Source organism: Sinohyriopsis cumingii, chromosome 3 (genome assembly GCF_028554795.1).
Source record: "Sinohyriopsis cumingii isolate HCF-2022 chromosome 3, ASM2855479v2, whole genome shotgun sequence".
NCBI lineage: Eukaryota > Metazoa > Mollusca > Bivalvia > Unionida > Unionidae > Sinohyriopsis > Sinohyriopsis cumingii.
In genome coordinates, this window is record NC_142963.1 from 79,126,022 (window position 1) to 79,148,797 (window position 22,776).

Here is a 22,776-nt window from a genome sequence, read left to right on the forward strand (position 1 = left end):
CACACAGATAATAAGCAAAGACTTGGCTTGATTTTGTAAGAATTTGTGTTATCTTAGGCCAAAATTGAATCTCTATACCATAAATTGTACATGAAAGAGATAATTATAAATCATAATATTTTATTGCCATTAAATCTGCAAATTTCTTAAATTCTGGCATAGCTGACTTGTCAGATTACAGGAGAATGCTCTGCCCACTAATCACCATAGCTGATTATTTAAAATCAATGTTTTTGTACCAGAAAAAATATCATGGTGATTAACGGACAAAAATTCAGTAAGTTGTGGAAACTGTTTTAAAAGTGGATGCAAAAGTTCTAAGTTATACAGATTTAAAATCCAGTCAAACCAGCTGACCCACTCATTCGGACAAACTCTTTGCCAATCACAGAACTTTACTTAATCCAATTAGGTCAACATTTACAGCTAGCTAGGTGATTCGATTGGGCATCAGTTCGTTGGAATGTTTGTTATGACATAGCTGACTGACACATACCCTGCCATGCCATAACATTATCAAGAATCAATGAGTTGCTATCATTAAATCAATGTCCTGGTTATATTTTTTATGAACTCAGTATCTGCAATATACCATGTTCAGCCAAGAGGCCAATGAACTTAGTCAGTACATAATATTGTCAAGAACCAATGACCTGCTAATTTTAAATCATTGTATTTATTTTAATGAATAATACTTTTGTAAATTTAGTAACCTAACTAATCAGAATGCAATATTTGCCAAAAATTAATTAAACAACTAGTGGGACTGCAATAGCTATTATATCCCTCATATATAACATACCAGTGGGACAGCAATAGTTATATCCCCCATGTATTACATACCAGTGGGATAGCAATAGTTATATCCCCCATGTATTACATACCAGAGGGATAGCAATAGTTATATCCCCCATGTATTACATACCAGAGGGATAGCAATAGTTGTATCCCCCATGTATTACACACCAGTGGGATAGCAACAGTTATATCCCCCATGTATTACATACCAGAGGGATAGCAATAGTTATATCATAATCCCCCATGTATTACATACCAGAGGGATAGCAATAGTTGTATCCCCATGTATTACATGCCAGAGGGATAGCAATAGTTATATCCCCCATGTATTACATACCAGAGGGATAGCAATAGTTATATCCCCCATGTATTACATACCAGAGGGATAGCAATAGTTGTATCCCCATGCATTACATATCAGAGGGACAGCAATAGTTGAGTCCCTCATGTATGACATACCAGTGGGATAGCAATAGTTATATCTCCCATGTATTACATACCAGTGGGATAGCAATAGTTGTATCCCACCATGTATTACATACCAGTGGGACAGAATTAGTTGTATCCCCCATGTATTACATACCAGTGGGACAGCATTAGTTATATCTCCCATGTATTACATACCAGTGGGACAACATTAGTTATATCCCTCATATACAACATACCAGTGGGACAGCATTAATTATATCTCCTATGTATTACATACCAGGGGGACAACATTAGTTACATCTCCCATGTATTACATACCAGTGAGATGAAAAGCCATGTTATTTTAATTTGTCTACATCTGACCATTGACCTCATCCCAAGGATAACAGGACAGCCAAAGCTATGATCACCTGATGTTGTCTACTATATGCATAATTACAAACAACTGGATGACTGAGGATATCTGACATTAAAATAAGGTGGTAATAAAAACCATATAACAAGTGCATGAGGTATACAAGTCAAAAATGTACTTACTGAACTGACTTCTTTGGCCATACTCTGTTTAATGCTGCTGTTCATTTCTAAGCTTTGTCTTAATTTCTGGGGGGAAAAAAGAGCAAGCAATATGAGTGAATTTCTATCACAAATAGACATTAAATGTTTTATCTGAATTAACAACCATGGATTACAAAATTCAAACAATTGCATTCTCTTAAACTATAACTGTTATGTATTTAAAAAAAAAATAACTTAAATGTTACTGGCCATGGGCATAAAATAAGTGGACTATGCATTTTGGTGACCTTGACCTTTGATCCAGGAACTTGACTAGTGCATGATTAGGAGTGGAGTTAGGTAAAGTTCCATCAAATTATCTATTTGGGGTTAAAAAGTAACAGCCTGGATTTGGAAATGGGGCAATGACTTAAATTATCCTTGGTTGTGGCATCAACCTTGAGGAAGAATCTCACTGAGCATTCAGGGACACTTTTAAGTCAAGATATGTAATAGGCTAAACTGTTATTAAAATATCTTCATTCATTCAAAAGTCATACATATACATGGATAGAGGTCACATATTTTTATTTTCCTTTCACACAACCTTTACCCAAAGGTCTAATTATGACATAACTGTATAGTTTAATAAAAATATCCCATGTGGTTCCAAAGCCACACCCCAGACAAGCATGAGTTGTATTATTTTGGTGGTAGGGTGCATGGCCATAACACAAGACATACTGTGTGTGTGTGTGTGTGTGTGTGTGTGTGTGTATATATATATATATATATATATATAAGTGGTTCAAAGGTTATGAGGCAGACAAGAATACAAGTCATAGATTACATTTTCCACTGCCCTAACTTTGACCTTGAGTTGGGGGGAACGACCATGCTATGTACAATACTCTCTAGTCACAATATATGCTTGGGCAAAACTTCATAAAAATCTTTCCAACCATGACAAAGTTATAACTTGTATAATCAAATGGTAACAGTCAGCCAAATATTGAGACAATGCCATAATATATTAAGTCTAACTTAAGATAAGCATAAAAAACATAATCAAAATTATTAAATCTTTATTCTAGACTCCCTTGTTAGCAGAACACTTGTTTGCACAAATTCCTGATATATTTTATAAATCTTGCTTAAAAAAGAAAAGAATGTGAAATCCTGACAAAGAAGAGTTGCTAATAGCCTAATAGAATCTTAAATATTCATTAACATTAACTGCTCATATTGATCAAGTAAGCTTCTAAGTCTCAGACCAGTGTCAAATTTGAGCACTAAACTGCTCTTTTGCATCTGAGCAGAGAGATGCTTTCAGTGTCCCAATGTTTAAAACTGCTCTGCTAAACACACTTATTAAGACAGTAAATAGTGAAAATCTAGTTTATAGTTATCAATGAAAATGTCTCTGCTATTAAATGTGGTTTTAATTCAAAGGACATAATACAACTGTCATAACATATGATTGTTGCCAATGTGCTTATATGGTGGATAAACAACTGTTTTATCTTTATTGATTCAAAGTTAATAATCACACATATTTTTTGAAACTTTATTGGTCTATTCAAATGATTATCTTGTAAAAACTGGCCACTTTAAAATTTGAAAATCCCTCACAAAATGCCATAGCAAGAGTTCCCCCATATACAAAAATTCTGAGGAAATTACATCTATACCGAAATAAAAAGTGTGACATGATCAAAGATGAGTGTACCAGTCTGAAAGAGAAGGGTGCCCTGCCCCTCTTGACATGATCAAAGATGAGTGTTCCAGTCTGAAAGAGAAGGGTGCCCTGCCGCTCTAGAAATGATCAAAGATGAGTGTTCCAGTCTGAAAGAGAAGGGTGCCCTCCCCCTCTATCTGAAACTGTGCTTCTTTTCCCTCATTAGAGCATCCCATTGCCTTCTTCCGATGCAATTATTTTATCTTTATAAACATTACATCATTTGCCACATGCCTTGAAAAATTGTTTGTTTTTAATTACTTGTCAAGCTCACTTCACTGATTGTAAATTCTACTAAGGTTTAATACCAAGTGGCAGGGTATGTCCTTGCCTAAGTTTAACCAAAAGACTTGCTTGGAACCATGTATCTCAATAAAATTCAATAACCAGAAAGATAACTTTGCTTTTCATTTTGCCACATTAAATAATAAGTATCAAAGTCTAAATATTCCAGGCATAGGTATTTTTTTCATTTATAATGCAACCATAAACCTTGCTATTTTTACAATGTCTTCATGAGGGATATATACCACATGGTACAAAAATGCAGAGTGAAAAATGCTGACTTTTCCAGTTTGAAAAATTGCAAAAGTTGCAAAGTACAACCGTTGAATAACTTCCTTTCTTTAACAAACAAACCCCAAAAACCAGATCTGCCAGCAATTTTATAATTTTCACTTAATTTCTTGATGAAATTGATGCTGTCACTACTTATCACTACCTGCCATATTATCTGATACACAACCCTGTAATTAGTCTCATTCTGGCATGTCAAGTACAATAGCAAATATTACATCAATAAATATAAAGAAATGAATTAGGCATGGCCACTGGCCTTGGATCAATCACTGCAAAAAATGAAGATTCTTTCAGATCTTCAAATTAGCTGTCCTGGTCTAGGTCTAATTCCTTTTTTGAGTAAATACTTGAGGTAAACGGATCCATATCACAAAACAGTTTTGTTATGGTAAGAAATGTACATTGCAATACACATCTATGGGATTTTTTTAAAGGGGGGATATGGATGGCCCTGCTTAAAGGTTGTTTTAAGTACTCCAAGAACTTGTAGTACATGGAATTTGGTCTAGAAAAATAACAGTATGTACCTTGGAGAAAAAAAATTCATAGTAAAGAAGTGCCAGAAATTAACACTGTTTGGAGTAATATAAACTATCTTGTTTTAGGATTTGTGTCACACATGTTGATTTCAGAATATTCAATCAAAATCATTCCTTACAATTATCAGTGTATCCCCCAGGGATGTAAAACTGAGGGTAAAAAAAACCCCTTGATGTCAGAACTGGGGGTCCAATAAAAAATGTGGGGGTCAAAAATATACTGAAATTTTTTCATCCGACTCGTACTTTTTCAGCTTAAAGTAGGATATTGCAACTTGCACAACATACTCTCTCTCTCTCTCTCTTAATATACAAATAAACCAACATGCACAATTAACAAACAAATGCATTGTCCATTCAAAGAATAATTTTATTAGTTCATTTTTTTTTAAAATCGTACTTTTAACAGTCTCATTATCTTTTTGAAGCAATATTATAGACCAACATATTACATACAAGCCAATACAAAAAGCCTAATAAATCTTTTTAACTGAATGCAGTCACTTCACTGCCTGTCATAAAATGTGTACTATCATCGGTTTCATTGTACTTCATCTAGAACAAATTTATCCAAAAATCAAGGAGGCTAATGATTTATCTTGTTTCAAATAAGCTACACTTGAACTTTCAGGTCTTTTTTTTTATTGCAGCAAAGTTAAAAACCAACAAAATCTGCAATGACCCCTTGACTGTAATCCAGATAAACGCATTTGTCTCGGCAAGTTTACTGATTTCTTTGTTGTGAAAGCATGTCTTGGGTTATAATGTGTTCTCCAGATATCTTGGTGCAAACGAGGGCAGATTTGTTAAAATTCTTAAATTCTGTCACGAAAGGATTATTCACTTTTGCAGTCTTCGCAATCACACTATCAGAAGTCACACCGGTAGTCATAATGGATGTGCCGTATTCCAATCAAGGGAATTATTTTCTCCATTTTTCATTACAGTTAGATCCACAGTTACTTTTGTGTTCTGCTTCTTTCACTTTCTTCGCTAATGATTTTTAGTGCACGACGTTTTAATCTGGAGATCACTTTCTAGTCCAACAAGCATTGAGGTTAAACATCATGATGACATCTTACTGAGCTCAATGGAAATCGCATGAGAGCTCGCGAGATTAGGGGAAGCTACTCTGTCATAACATTGCCTATGCTAGTCTGGTTCCTTATTTCGTATGTTCCCTATGTTCCACTCCGCTATAGGAATAGAGGAGCCCAACACATGGAGTAAACAAAGCGAGGAACCAGTCAATGCCTATGCTTGAAGTATACACGATGCCACCCTTCGTCCAACGCATTTAATATTAAATAAATCCTGATCTCATTATGCGAATCCCTTGCGTAAAAAAAAACGCATGGCAACAAAATGTGTGCGTCAATTTTCTCCAGCGTGCATCCCTGATGCACAAATGTGCGTAAAGGGAAACACTGCAATTATTTTATTTGTACAGATATTATCTGCTCTGTTTTACTGTTCTATCAATATTTATTCAATATCATAAATATAACAAAAACATACCTGAAATTAACAACTATGTCTTTTGTATATAGTCTGAAAATGGAAATAATTATCGAAGTGGCAATTTATGTTTTTACCAAAGATTGCATTTAACCAAGCTGAAACAGTAGCATGAATCTAATGCCTATTTCCAATAAAGTGTAGAAGAAACCTGAAAGAACTTTATTTCAACTGCTGTACCGGCTTCTCTATTTAGATCTGTGTGGAGAGGGAGGACTGCCATTTTATTATGGGATATTACCAGTTGAGAAGAATTACAATTTTACTGATAAAACTGTAAAGAAATATAAATAGGTGCAAACCTGACCCCAACTGTGTGATCCCTGACCCCTACTAATTTGTGAACCTAAGGGGGCGCTCACCAATTAATATGTACTTTAGAGAGAGTGACGTATGTAAGGTGAAGTAGTTTGCATTTAAAACATGCACAGTGGAGAGAATGTTGGCATACCTATATGCTACAGTAATGTAATGTGGATGATATTTCTTTGGATATTGTACTATTGGAAATTTTACGTGATTTAAGCACACTGCTAACTAAAATGACTGCTCCCTTGTGTTAAAAAAAATCAGCTAAAGTACACTATACATAGCAGCTATTAAAATAGGGAAAATGAATTTTGCCAGACTAGACAATACCAGCTTCTGAAAGTGCAATGAATGAATTACCAGATATATAAAATGTGAAAAAAGTTATCGGCTCTTTTTTATACAATTTACCTCTGAAGTTCAGGAAGTGAAAAAGACCAAGTAGAGCTAGCACTTTTTTGAAAGGTTCACATTTGAAGTAAGGCCAAGCTGTATACTCTATAACCCATAGTACACCCATCAATCATACATCAAAATAAAGGGAATTAAAGGTTCTTTCAATTATACCTAAGATATACAAGGTCTTTTTTAAATAGCCAGTATAACCAGTGAGGAAAGCCGAGGAAATTCCTTTTCTTTAAAATCTTAACCCTATGGAAAATGCGAAGCTGTATAGCACCACCTAAGGCAGCAAATCAGTTCCCATTATTGATGTTGCATAATGCATGTACCATTTCAAGTATTTAAGTTTCAAGTTAGTTCTTTACTTCCATAACACTCAAATTTTCTGCAAGTCTCTCATGGAGCATTACTGTTACATGTTTTGGATCTACTTCATATGTGTCATTTTATTAATTTTGTTTGTGCAAACATACCTAACTGGAGCAACCTAATGCAGACAAATGAATTAGCTGATGTGTGTTAAAACTGAAAACAATTTAGGAAAAACCAAAAACAATTCTTAAAATAACTTATATAGCAAGATATTGTGATGTTTCTAACTGACAGAATAATACTTACGTTTCTAAAAAATTACAATAAATACAAATATTTACCTTTAAGTCTGATATTGTCAGAAAAAGTTTTTCTGAAATTCTATCTTCGTCTTCGTCATTATTAAGGTTTTCCCTGGATTCTTGTCTTTTTCTTTCACCTCCAGGCTTCTTGGGAGAGGACTTTCCTGTAAATCTGGAGGCATCTATTTCCATGTCATCTTCATCACTGTTGTAACTTTTGGATACCTTTTGTAACAAGAACATTTGGCTTAAATTTTACACTAAAATATCAACCATGACTCATATAATATGTAATAAATGCCACACGCACAATTCATACTTGTTCTACTGCTTCATCAGTAACTCTGCAATGGTTGACACAGTTTATATCTAATAAGAAAAGCCATTAATTGTTTGCTTGGTTTGATTTTAATGGCACTTTCTGCACTTTACTGATTATATCATGTCAAGAAATGGCAGCTAAGTGATTTTCCCAAAGACAAACAGATGCAGTCAAACTATACTGGCCATATGGATACTGAACCAGCAATTATTGGATTACAAGTCCCACTCCCTATCAAATGAGCCAGCTCTTAATAACATTTAGTTCTACCAAGTCCTTACAGAAAGAACACCCTTTTCTTTTTCTTTTTAGTATCTTGATTAAGCTAATAAGAATGGTATCATGTTTATACCCTCTATATATATTAGTAAACATCTATCCATAAAAAGCATTACTATTTTTGTAATTTTATTAAGAAACAATACTCAAAAACCAGCCAAAATTATAATAAGTTTATATAACTTAATATCTGCATGCACACAACATTAATTAATTGAAAGTGTACACAACATTACAAAACAATACAGCACTATGAGGCCTTCAAGGGTAAAAGATTTACAGGAACATGATCAAAGATTTTTATTCATAACTGCAAAATGTGATCAAGGTTTCCAACTCTTTCCAAGTTAAGCAGAGATCATGTAGTTTAGTGTTACAGAAATAGACTCATGACCAGAAGGATGCGGGTTTGATTCCCAACATCAAAATCAGCCCAGACTGGTTACCATTATGTGTCATCAGCAGTACACCTTGTTTGCTTCAGCATGGTATAGCCTTCAAAGTACCATTGAAACCCAATTAAGTAATTTATCTAGCATATGAACTGACATATGAACAGTCATTAATCTTACTTAAATAATCCTCCACCTAATAAATTCTTAAAGAATAAATATAAATGTGTTTAGAGAATGCACTGTGCCACTAAATTACCTAAAAATCTCACCCAAAAGCACCTGACCTAAATTACTGGATGGACAAAGGTAATATAATAATCTGTATGTCCTAACGGCCCAATTTTTCTCACTATGCAAGCGATGCGACCTTCAGTACAAAATCAAGTCATAAGAGACAAAAAGTTACATGCAAATAATTAGAATCAATGATCATCTAATTCTGATGTACACTGTATCACATTTTTCAATCATATTATTATTATATTACTACAAAATACTCTAAGGCATATATATGCTTATTTTCCACATATGCAATACACCCTATTTTCAGGCATGTACTTGTTATCCAGACTGTACAACACTAGTACAGGGGATACATGTTTTACTGACATTGCACTTCATGAATTGTTTATCATAAATCTACAGACTGTACAACACTAGTACAGGGTATACATGTTTTACTGACAGTGCACTTCATGAATTGATTATCATAAATCTATAAAGAAACCTATTTAGAGCACAATAAAGTAAACTTCAGTTACATTGAAATAAAGCCGAATGACAAAAACACCTCATTATACATAATGTTAGTTCTATCCCAAAATGGAAGTAAAGTATATAATTTTGTCTCAGAATGACTTGCAAATGGCATTAAGCACAGTCTTCAAATTATATTTAAGCCCTTATAGATTTTCATTTTTTGTGGTATTAACAAACAAAACAAGATATAAAAATACAGAGTTTAGGATTAACTTACAAATTAACTACCAATGATTCAATTCATAAATTCAGATCACAATTACAGTTCAATTTGTAAAATTTCTATAGTGTAATTATTGAATACACATTTCATCATTTTTCTCTACTTGAAACATACTAGGTCTACTCACCAATAGGAAAGCATCTCAAGTGTAATTAATGAATCATCAAACTGAACTGGTTGAATCATTTGACTAAAACTTAGCTGACACCTTTGTGCAAGTGACATATTCTTTGCTTTAGTAGGAAAGGCCTAATATATTATGAATGTGGTTATCTGTGTAAATGACCAAGGAATCAAATTTGAACATTATAATCCACACATTACAGATAAGAGATTTTTTCGCTCACATAAAGGCCCAAGATGTTGCAGCTGAATTTGTTGTAAAAGCACTTCTAAAACAATAACGAAGACTTTCAAATTAAGTCATCGTTAACCTTGCACATATCATGTGACACTGAATGAACATACAATGTAATTTATGTAACTCCCAAGAATTTATTGTTCTGGAAAAACAATAAAGTTTAAATTTAACAAGGGCTAAAAACTTCTCAAATTTGATTAATGGTACAGTAATGGTGATTCTGTTACAATTTGATTAATGGTACAGTAATGGTGATTCTGTTACAATTTGATTAATGGTACAGTAAGGGTGATTCTGTTACAATTTGATTAATGGTACAGTAATGGTGATTCTGTTACAATTTGATTAATGGTACAGTAATGGTGATTCTGTTACAATTTGATTAATGGTACAGTAATGGTGATTCTGTTACAATCTGATTAATGGTACAGTAACGGTGATTCTATTATAAAAGTGGATTAGATGACCATAAGGCCTCAACAATACTTTGAAACATCTGATAATTTGCAACACACATTCTTTTTTACATGAAGAGATTAAAAATAATGGAAAAAATTACAGACAGGACAATGGAAATCATTTTGTTTTTTAAAAAATTCTTTTTAAGTGGTACATCAAAATATTTATTATAAACTGCATTTTCTGCAGGTCAAATAATCACTAATTTCATAAGATTTTCGTTATTAATGCTATCTCTGGATGTTCCAGGTGGAAATCTCCAGGTCTAAAAAAATATAAACAAGGAAGAAGAGCACCAAGTGGGTCTAAGATTGCTTGGCTGACTACTATCAGGCTCATGCACAAAAGATACAATGTGTCCAAGTCATATTTGTTAGCAGAAAGCTGTCCAATTTCATAAAAATTCTGAAAGACAGCTTTGTTGAAACCTTTATTCTACATTAGTAAGGGTGGCTGTATTTGATAGCAGATTTGCATCATTTGTATACATTTACAAGGCTATGATGCCAGAATGCTTTTTGTCAAGTTTGGTCCAAATCTGTATACATTTACAAGGCTATGATGCCAGAATGCTTTTTGTCAAGTTTGGTCCAAATCTGTATACATTTACAAGGCTATGATGCCAGAATGCTTTTTGTCAAGTTTGGTCCAAATCTGTATACATTTGCAAGGCTATGATGCCAGAATGCTTTTTGTCAAGTTTGGTCCAAATCTGTATACATTTGCAAGGCTATGATGCCAGAATGCTTTTTGTCAAGTTTGGTCCAAATCTGTATACATTTACAAGGCTATGATGCCAGAATGCTTTTTGTCAAGTTTGGTCCAAATCTGTATACATTTACAAGGCTATGATGCCAGAATGCTTTTTGTCAAGTTTGGTCCAAATCTGTATACATTTACAAGGCTATGATGCCAGAATGCTTTTTGTCAAGTTTGGTCCAAATCTGTATACATTTACAAGGCTATGATGCCAGAATGCTTTTTGTCAAGTTTGGTCCAATCTTATTAAACTTTTCTTTTGCAATTTGTTAAAGTATTTTTTTGCTAAATTTAGCATTGAAGGCAGATCAGTATCACTTGTACAAACATACAAGGTCATGTTACAAGGATGCTATTTGACCAATTTTGTGAAGTCATCGAAGGCTTTTCTTTATTTTAAAAGTAATGGGGATATTGGATGTAATTGATAATGCACTAGCATCAACATGTCCAACTTAAAAGACTTAATATAACTTGCAACTGCAAGAATTCTCTCCATCAAATTTTGTCCAATTCTGTCAAAGAGATGTATGTTTAGGATTTTAAAAAAATTTTAAAGATTTTTTTAATTTGTATTAGCTTATGATGTACATTTTGGTGGAGGGTGTGTTTAGCTGCCATTCTACATGTTAGGTAACTGGTTGCCACTTGATTCTTGAGTCAGAGATGTGGGGAAGAAAAAAAGCAGCAAAACATAATCAGTTTGCCTTAATTCTCCCATGTGCTTGATGTTAACCCCACCAAGTCAGGGAACTCACTCTCTTACACCACCTGTATCCCATAAAGTATAAACTTTTCTCTTTAAAAGGCTTTTATTCAATGACTTATCAAATGTCTATTCAAACCAACTACTTATCCTCTGGGTTTAGCACAGTGTAACTTGCCTAGTCTGATACCCATTACAGAAACTGATTGGTCTTATCACAAAAATGCAGGTACAAAATACTATATGATAATTTCTGTATATATTTTGTGTGATTTGGCAAAGTCTAAGAAGTGTATTGGGTATGCTGCAAAATTAACATATTCAGTGTTAACTGCAACCGAGGGAGTGGTATGGACAATTAATGTCCATAAGATAGAGCACATTTTTATTAGGAGAATGAATATATCTCCTAATCATAACTAAATGATAGATAATGACTTAATGCAGTCTGTATAAAAAACATCTAAAAGAATTTTTGAGACTTTGTGAACATATATCCAGAATTATCTGATGTACTTTTGATGAAGATGAAACCCGGACAATAAGCTATAAAACAAATGTCAATTTTTAATGGTAAATGTTACTCCAGACTGAGGGAAATCAAACTTAAATTGTACAGATCAGCCTTTTCACTGGTCAAATATTTGTGACTTAAAGTTTTATAATGGACTAATATAATTCTGAGTACTTTAGTGAATATTATGAAATACAATAGAAATGATGATGTCTGTTTTGCCAAATACGCCTTAATGGTAATGTCATTAAGCAACCACCTGTCTTAAATGGACATATTTGTGAAGTCCCTAACACAACATTTTAGAAGAAACAAAAATATGTTAAGCAGCCACCTGTTTTAAGAAGCCATTTTTTTCTCCCTCTTTGAGCCATCTGCTTATAAAAGGTTTAAGTGTGCAAAGGCCATTCCAAAAGTGCAAGAAAAATTGAAGATACTTTTAATCTTTATTACTGCATTCTTTGATAAATATAAAACATATCAAGCATTCTTCTTTACAGTCATAGTAAGTCACTAGGAAATGCATCACCTTTTACTCTATCTTACATTTATTTAACCATTCACCAAGTTCTGAGACAGTATGAACAAAACACCTATAGGGCTGCATCAAAACAAATACAACTACACTAATGCAACATGCAACATTTCAGGAACCAAATGCAGAAATACCAAAGAATGTCCATCCAAACTGTTCTCACTGTCACTGCTACAGAAAACATCACTTGTAAGGGATGACCTGTAAGATGGCTGTAGAAAAGTACATGTACTGATGATCATGTATTTACGGGTCTCAACAAATGCTGTCGAGAAAAAATAACTTGCAACAAGATCAATCATGTAACTAGAATGAGACTATATGTGTAGAAGTGAACGATATGAAAAACATCATATATGTTTCTAAACAGTTTCAACATAGTACCAACAGGAATATTTCACTAAAGAAACAATTTGCCTAAATAGTAGTGACATTTTAACTATGAGAAAAAATAATTATTATCAGAGACAAAGGGAACCAACTCTTCTAGTATGTAGATACATGTTAGAAGGACAATGTTTATAATATCTTTCATGTAATATCTTTGATGTGATCTATTAATTAAAACTTACACCTAACAAAATTTACCTCAATACTATTTCTTAAGTGCCCAGTTCAGATAATAACTCAGTCATATCTTGAACAAATAATTATATAAATTATTCTTCAATCCTCAGTACTTGTACTGACAAAAATAAAATGTCTGCCAATATTGTGTTTCTTAAGAGTAAATATCTTTGCCTTTGCAAATGTAATATAAATTCAGATCCACATCTGCAAAGAAAATGAAAAAAGTCTGGATATTGTTCACTTGCCTTGTGATGCTTTCTATTTTAACAAAATTATAAAAAAGTGTTCCTGATACTGCTCATCTGGTTGTTTAAATACATCAGCTTGTGAACACAAACTCACACATGTATTGAAACTGATGAGGGGAAGAAAAGCTGGAAGCACATGGTTACTAAATAATCTATTAATGTTGATATCATGTAAATTTCCAGGACCATCACCCATTCTAGGAATTCCTTTTTCTCCATAAAAAGACATAATTTATAACTTAGAAACTCTTCATAGACCCATCCTTAAAGAACACACTTACTTGGTATTATAAGGGGAGTTAATCTGTCAGCATGGATTACTGACTCTGTAAAAAATCACCTCTGACTGAAATATGGCCTTAAGTGTGTTCACAAACCAAGCCAATCTGAAACAAGGTAACTATGATACAAGATTACATGCAAAATCAGGTGAAAATCTAATTTTTAAAAAATATGGCCTCCAGCTTGGCCACTCAGATGCAAATCATGTCATCCATATCAGTGCATGTTTCACATAACTGAATTCATCCAAGATTATGTTATAAGCTTACATAACAAATCTGACCAAAAACATAGCTTTAGTGTACACAAACTCAGCCAACTGTATGCTACATCAATTCATTAATATACATGGATTTTGCTCATTATTGACTGGTTTGGTTTTGTGTGGTTTAATGCCATTTTTTTCTGTACATGATAGGCAATACATCACCAGCATAACTGGTATGGGAAGAACCAGCTTTCTCACATACCCATGCTGATCAAGCTGAAACTCAAACTCACATGATCAGAGGTGTGATGTGTGGTTGATAGGTAAAGGCAAGCACCTTAAACCATTCATCTTTCCAAGTACCTTAAATCATTTATCTTTCCAAGTACCTTAAACCATTCATCTTTCCAAGTACCTTAAATCATTTATCTTTCCAAGCACCTTAAACCATTCATCTTTCCAAGTACCTTAAATCATTTATCTTTCCAAGTACCTTAAATCATTTATCTTTCCAAGCACCTTAAACCATTCATCTTTCCAAGCACCTTAAATCATTTATCTTTCCAAGCACCTTAAACCATTCATCTTTCCAAGTACCTTAAATCATTTATCTTTCCAAGTACCTTAAATCATTTATCTTTCCAAGCACCTTAAACCATTCATCTTTCCAAGTACCTTAAATCATTTATCTTTCCAAGCACCTTAAACCATTCATCTTTCCAAGTACCTTAAATCATTTATCTTTCCAAGTACCTTAAATCATTTATCTTTCCAAGCACCTTAAACCATTCATCTTTCCAAGTACCTTAAATCATTTATCTTTCCAAGCACCTTAAACCATTCATCTTTCCAAGTACCTTAAATCATTTATCTTTCCAAGCACCTTAAACCATTCATCTTTCCAAGCACCTTAAATCATTTATCTTTCCAAGCACCTTAAACCATTCATCTTTCCAAGTACCTTAAATCATTTATCTTTCCAAGCACCTTAAACCATTCATCTTTCCAAGCACCTTAAACCATTCATCTTTCCAAGTACCTTAAACCATTCATCTTTCCAAGTACCTTAAATCATTTATCTTTCCAAGCACCTTAAACCATTCATCTTTCCAAGATCTCTACGAATCAAGCATATAAACCAAATCAAATCAAATTCTGATTAGAAATATGGCCTCTACAGCGCTGACAAGTTCATCCAATAATCACTTCACTAATATATGTGTCGATGTTGCTCAAAACTGAATGCATATGAAGTTATGATGATATCAGTTATACATCAAATCCGATCAGAAGCCAGTGACTCAGTGGTTAGCATGCTGGACTCACAACAGAAACAGTGCAGGTCTGAATCCTACCATCAGACCAGCCTGGGTCAGCTACCATGGCATGTCTTTGGCCAATGTACTTTACTCCAATTTCCTTGGTGCTAAATGACCTACTGGAGTTGTCGTGCCATTAGGCAACAAACCAAACCAAACAAAAACCAAGACCAAACCTGATCAAAATCTGATTAGATATATAGCCTCTAGCGTACTGACAAGCTCATTCAATTATATGCAAGATCATCTCAGTAATATAAATGTCAGAAATAATCAAACTCATCTGAGATCTTGATGATATAAACTTACATACCAAATCTGGTCAGATATATGCCTCTATAGTGTTCAAAACCAATTGCTGATGTAAGGACAGGCTATACCATAACCTCACTTGGCCTCTGACCAAGTAAGCTAAAAGTTGAGTAGTTCTATCCTCTAAAAAATAAAAATTTCATTACATTTATGTAAACTAATGACCAAATAGACAGAATATGGTATAAACAAAAACAGCAACACTGTTACCACGGAATATACTTTTAACAATTAATGATGATAATTTTCTTGAGATGAGTGTATACAAAAAATTTTCAACATAGAAATTTAATTTCAGAACTAAAATGAATCTTCCTCAGCACTTTATATAATTACCTGAACAAGTGAATCTATAGTAAACCTTCTTGAAATAGCTGTCAAAGAATGTTTATTACCTCTTGCATTCATGTCTACCAAACTGTATTAAACTTTTGCATTTGTATTGAAAGTATGGCTGTTCGTGTGATGTGATCTATGCAAAAAAAGCACCCTGGTGAACCAAGTGATGAGAAGCAAACCACCACTATCTCTACCATCCTGGTGGTGATCTTGGAGGTAAAATGATATGAAATATCCTGGCATACAGTGAATGAGTGTCAACAAAATCTTGTCCAAACTAACCCAAGGGACTGAACCTGGGACTGAGAAGGTTTAAATCAGTGGGTAACCAGAATGCTATCCAGGCCCCACACATCAATTAACATCAGTAGTGACAGAGACTTTACAGAAATCTTCCCCCACTAATGAATTTTGTTTTCCCTCTAAGAAAGCAAATTTTTTTGTAAATTACATTTCTCCTATAATACTTTCTTGATCACATTACATTAGGATAACTTTCTTTGCTATCTCTGAATCCAGCCCTCCTGGAATGAGAGAAAATGATTTGTGTCTATGTATAGATATAAAGGTATGGGGAAGCAAATCTTACAGGTTTTCTCCCTTTCTTTCTGATATCCTGTTTAAACCAGTTCTTCACTTCAGAAAGACCTCAGATGAATATGAAGAAAAGAAAAAGCTGAGCATCCTCCCTCTATGTGTGTCACACAGAAGGAGCTTGCATGCTCTTCTAGCAGATGGAATTCTCCTAAAGTCAGTTTAGCACAATGGGAGACCTAAGTTATGTGAGGAGACCTAAGTACATATGAGGAGATCCTTATGGGATTCTGTACTTAATTTGGTCTCACCTTTCAAGTTTTTGTGACCGCTCTGGTGTGGGAGGTCTCAGGTTCAAACCCCAGCCAAATCATACCAAAGACGTATAAAAATAGCACAGCTGCCTTGCTATGTGCTCAGCAATAAGAGGTTAGTGCTAGGTCTGATTGGCCTGGTGCCAGGATAATTATACTGGGTGGGACATGATGCTGCATGTCTGTGGCATGATACCCCAGTGACAGACATCACTATAAACTGCCACACTGCAGACATCATAGTGATATGACAGAATTTTTTTAAAGCTATGTTAAAATTCCGAATCACACACTCACACATTCAAGTTTTTGCCAGGCTAATCCCGCAAAAGTGGCCAATATTGCCTGGTTGTGTCGTTATAAACTGAGAGTAGTTACTGTCTGTACAGCTACCACTGGCCTGATAAGATTCAGTTCTCTCCTCTGTGAGGCTATGTGTCACAGATAAAAGCTGGAGAAAGTTGTCTGGGCACGCCATCCACTAGACTCAACTATGTCTCAAATGGAGACATTATGTTTGAATACCAGGCTTGTTGAAACTGAAGGTATTTCATGAGCTGAGATTTTCATGAGGTGTACCTATTCCTGACAGGTTAGTGTATCTAGTTTTATAACTCCTTTAAACCAAACAGCTTGTGTTTGTGATATGTCTTGCTTTCCAGACTTTAGAGGCAGAGAGGCCTGGTCTAGCAATTGTGGATTTTCTCTGTATGCTTCATATAATATATGAGAGTGTGTACTGAATCTTGAAGCTTTGCCTTTCTCAACAATATCATTCAAGGAGTGGGGATGAAAAATTATTTGTTGGATGCCCAGTTACGGCAATCTATTTTTGACAATCAACCCAGGATGTGTCATTAGGGCAACTGACAGAACATCATGTAGTTCAGGTCCACAGAGAATATGTAGCTCACTGACTATGCATGCTCAGGCAAGCGTCATAAGAAAGCATTGTCTTATATGATAGCTGATTAACAGATGTAGATCATTGGGGCTCAAACATGGAATAGGGCTAACTTCTTGGCTTCAACAAAAATAAGAAAGAAGTTGGCCAGCTAAAGAATGGAGACAGAAAGTAGTGTGACACCACTAATGTGAGACCAATCATTAAAAACCTTCCATGTACTTGAGTATGCTTTCAAAGTGAAGGACCTCCTAGTTGTTGCAACCCTCTCCATAACTGACAATCCATCTCCTTTGCATGCAGGTATCAGGATTGATTGGGGGAAGGTGCAGGCCCACCTTCCCTCTCAGCTGATTCGGAGCATCAAAGGCCCATGCTTTTGGGTCTGGAAATGGGGAGATGAAGGTCGGAAATGTGTTATTCCAACTTATTGCAAAAAGATCTATAATTGGGCGACACCATAGGGTGTGTGTGAAATGTGGAAAGATGGAGATACCAATATGTGCTTAAGTCCTCTCCTTGACAATGAGGCACAAAAACAACGAGCCATCCTGGAATATGGCAGACTTGAATATTTATCTGATAATGCCATACCATGACAAAATTGTCTGATAGTATTTGGACTGAATGTCCATGCAAGCATTCTACTTAACTGTTGGATACTTAGAGGATGGATTTCATATCCAAGAGGTTATGTGAAGAGCCATCTCTTGACATGTCCACTTGACACTAACTGTCATAAGGTCTGGTAGCAAGTGTGCTCCCTACCAGACAGACTGACATCTCTGTACAAACTGTGATTTATGTTTGTAGGTTTTTGAGGGATATTCCTGTTGTAAACTACTTCCAGTCTTGCCATTGGAGAAGGAAATTTTATATATGGGTTGATATCTGATTTAGATGGCCCATGAAAGGTTCATATAGTGCAGAAGGTCCATTAATATTTGGTGCATGTAAAGACAGCCAAGGTGTAACAAATCTGCTACTGCACTGAACAATCTGAGGTGTTAATGAAACTCCCTCACCGAGAAAATGTTTTGTTTTAAATCCTCTCTGATGCATGAACTGTGTTTTTGATGTGCTTGGGAGGAAGATGTACGAGATTGAAGTGTATAAGGAATTTCATACCAAGATTGATAAAATGTTTAGAAGAAATAAGGTCTGACTTGTTTATTATCCACCCAAGATTGCATATGAGGATAAGAAGGTTGTTCATATCTTATACCTAATGTTTTTGAAGAATATTATCTGGGTATGTCACCATAGTATGAAGGAGGTCGTGCTGAACTTTGGGATTGCATAGTCTAATGTTTTTGTGAAGGCCAAAAGCAAAAACATGGTATCAATACACTTTGCCTAATAGGCAAAGTGAAGATATTTGCACAATGTCATATGAAATAAAATGTGAAAATACATGCCAGAGAGGTCTAAGCTAATTGAGTACTCATTCCATTGCACTGAAAGACAAATGAACTTTGCCATCTCATCTTGAATCTCGGAGGCAAAATGAATCGGTTCAGCCTGCTCATATCAATTACAGGTCTCAACAAGCTGTTGGAGTTCATCACAGAAACAGTCTAAAGCAGAAACCTTGAGTGTATGGCTTTCATACAACTTCCACCACTGTTTTATTGAGTGAAAGGTTTATCTCCTACTGTAGTATGTTTGCCAGCATGGGATTGCCTGGAGTTTCTGTCATGAAGGGGGACGTCAAAAGTGGAGGATGCCCAATAAACAAAATTCTAAGGTCCTCTGAAATCACATGATTGGGTCACCCAATCATTTTGCTGAAAAAGACCGACCCAAGCCTGATTAAAATGAAGGAATCTAGCACCTATGGGTTGGATGCCAGCAACAGGGAAAAATATGTCACTGACAGATTTCAGGAAGCATGGAGGAGGAGAACAGTGGTTTCTATCTCCTCTCCCTGCCTGATGGTAAGACGTAGGGTGTATAACCTCCTGCTACTTCACCAGTCTGAGATTTATAGGTTACTGCATTAGTATGGGAAAATATGAACAAGTTTTTTGGATGGAATACTGCACGACCTTGGGAGTGCAGTATATCCATCTGACAAAACGAGTTCATATTTTCCCATACAAATGCAGTAACCTTTTTATTATATGCTCGTTTTTTTATTCTACCTCAGGCTTAATTATAAAAACAAAATACACTACAAGACACAACGTATATGAATGTATGCCGTATTCCAAACTAAATACACAAGCACATATTCATCATTACACAACACCAACATTATTACTGCGCACATAACTCCGACCAGATAAATTTGAACTTAGTCACGCGCTCGACATAACTTTCGGAAAAAAATGGCATGTCTAGTTAAAACTGAAATTTGGAGTCATATTGTGAATGAATGTGCATTGCAACAGCTTTTCCATTTGATCTGGAATGAATAGATTTTGGTATTTTTTTCGATTCTATGAAATTTCGTGATTATAGACTGGATTTGTATGTGACAATTCCACATGAAATATTTGGGATTGAATCAGCTAGGGAGAAGCGTGTTGTCATCTGCAAATGTGTTTCTGTTTCTGTCATTGAATGTTTGAGATCATAATGTGGGGAAAATATGAAGTCTTTCAATTGCAATTATCAAAAAGACACTAAGGAATTTAATGCTCATTTCATTTTGAGTGCAGTAAGGAGGATGCAATTGCACTTATCATCGAAATTACAGCACAATTTCAGTGTACTAAGAATGTCGCTTGAAAAGAAAATGTAACATAGTATATGACTTATTAAAAGTTGATATTTCATAAAGTTGATTAAAATTAACAGGTGCTATCTACCATTTTCGATGTTAAAATGAGCAATAGATCAAAGTTTCAGTTACCAATTTTGATCACAATTTTCTTCAAGTTCAACAGATAGGGATAAAATTTTTTGTATTTTCTGGTTTGGAAAATGGGATCCATGCCTGACCCAGCATTATAAGTGGGTTTGCAAGATATCAGGGCATGACTTATCAAGGGAGGGGTGTATGTAAATACAAAGACATTTTCCTGTCTTTGTTGGATGGCTGGATTTGGAGGTAGCAAAGAAAGTTATCCTAATGTGATCAGGTGATGTATTTGCAGGAGAAAGAAAATTTCACTCGGGACTGATAGAAAGCTAATTATGCTAACATAAAAATAAGACTTTAGCATAAATCACCTTTGTGATGGAAAAGAAGACTGAAATATAACACGTATGATACCTGTATGTCCTTTTCCATACTATCATCACTACTGCTGCTATCAAATTCATCACTATCTTCAAAGTCATCCTCATAGTTCCCCGTAAGAATTTCTGCAAAAGAATTAAAGAATTTAATATAAAGATTGGTCAGTTTGGTAGAAAGAGACCATGGGTTGCACAGGCAACATATTAAATATTTAATGTTAAGACTGGACAGTTTCATAGACAGACCATGAGTTGCACAGGCAACATATTAAACATTTAATGTTAAGACTGGACAGTTTAGTAGACAGACAATGAGCTGCAAAAGCGGCACATTAAATATAATAGTTGTTGTTGTTGTTGTTGTTGTAGGGTTTAATGCCATTTTTCAGCACACGATATGCTATACATGGCGGTCAGTATTAATGGTGGAGGAAGAACCCGGGAAAACCCATGGAAAGAACCACCGACCCACGAGAAGCTACTGGCAGCTTTCTCACATACCCACATTGGCTGTATCCATGACTCGAAGAGGTGAGATGGCAGTGATCCATAACGGAGAGCGCTTTCGGCCACTCGGGGGCCCCCATGAAATATAGTAGGTGGTGGTTTACTGAACATATTTAATAAGGGATGTAGTTCTTACAAGGCAAAGAATATTGTCAATTATTTGGATTCATCTAGAGAAAGATTTTGTTTTGTATTAGCAATTTTAATTTTATAGAAAATATAAAAATCAACTATATATTCCATACCATTAATCAAAGTGATAAAAAAAAAAGTCAAAATAATTTGATTTCAAGTTATATGTAAATTCTCCACTGCTGATTATACAGTGAATATTCCCTATGATGGCCACTGTAAATCAAACTTACTCTGCTGCCTTGTTCTCATAGTCATTTTAATACTAATTAGACCTCTTCATATTTACCACACATAAGTGTGCTACTTATAAATACAATGCAAATGCTGACAAATATAAACTTTCTCTCAAACCTGGAGCTTTTATTTTCTGTTTGTCCCCACGTGAAGTCTGAATTTCTACAGATGCCATGTTCCAGTTACGACGCCTCTCTCTGGCACTGGGGGCAGTCTTGGCTCTCTGCTGCTCTAGCCTAGCCTTCCCCTCTTTAGCAAGCTTTGTAAGACTCTGCTGATCCAAAACCCGTACATCACGGGCTTCTGAAAATATATAAAGTAAATTGAGGTCTTCAGGGCTAAAAATTAAATTTTTTGGTAGTAGATGCATATTGATATTCATAATTTTTCAACCAGCAAAATCAGGCTAATTTCAACGTCCATGAGCATATTAAATAAAACTGAAATTTGAATACAAAAATATCAACAGTATTTCTAGTATAGCGCTTAATTTTTTTCCAGTGGTACATACCATGGTACTTTTTCACTGCACCAGTATGTCAGTACTTTCTGTCAGAAAGGAATATTTGGAAATTCCTTTAGTATCTTGGCATGATTTTAAAGATATTAACTGAGTGCCTTCCTTACTGATGACAAAAAATATATTATTCTTTTTTACAAAATGGTTGTATTTGACACAAATAATGGTGAGTTTTACAAATATGATTATATTTATGATTCTTTGATCTCAAGTTTGACACAAGTTATGTATGCCAAAGCAGTGACCAAATGGAAAGTTGAGCCAAAACAAACATTCAGAAATATCTGGATGAATAAAAATAAAAGAAAATAAATAACAAAGAAAACCCAGATAAAACAGATGGTATGTGTTAGCTAAAGTATGTGAATATGTTAAGTATGTCTATTGATTTATATGACTAAAAATCATCACCCTATGATTTTCAGGAG

General features: G+C 34.7%; 1 protein-coding gene across 2 annotated transcripts in view; it reads right to left on the reverse strand.

Moving 5' to 3' along the window:
- LOC149803166 (katanin-interacting protein-like) overlaps positions 1–22,776 on the reverse strand; it is a 225,754-nt gene that overhangs the window by 189,222 nt on the left and 13,756 nt on the right. For both annotated transcript variants that reach the window (XM_089952787.1, XM_089952785.1), the window contains exons 5-8: positions 21,946–22,131; positions 20,987–21,078; positions 7,464–7,649; positions 1,765–1,830 (exon numbers count right to left, since the gene is read on the reverse strand). In XM_089952787.1, coding sequence (XP_089808913.1) covers positions 1,765–1,830; positions 7,464–7,649; positions 20,987–21,078; positions 21,946–22,131 — 530 coding nt within the window. The remainder of the gene's footprint in view (positions 1–1,764; positions 1,831–7,463; positions 7,650–20,986; positions 21,079–21,945; positions 22,132–22,776) is intronic.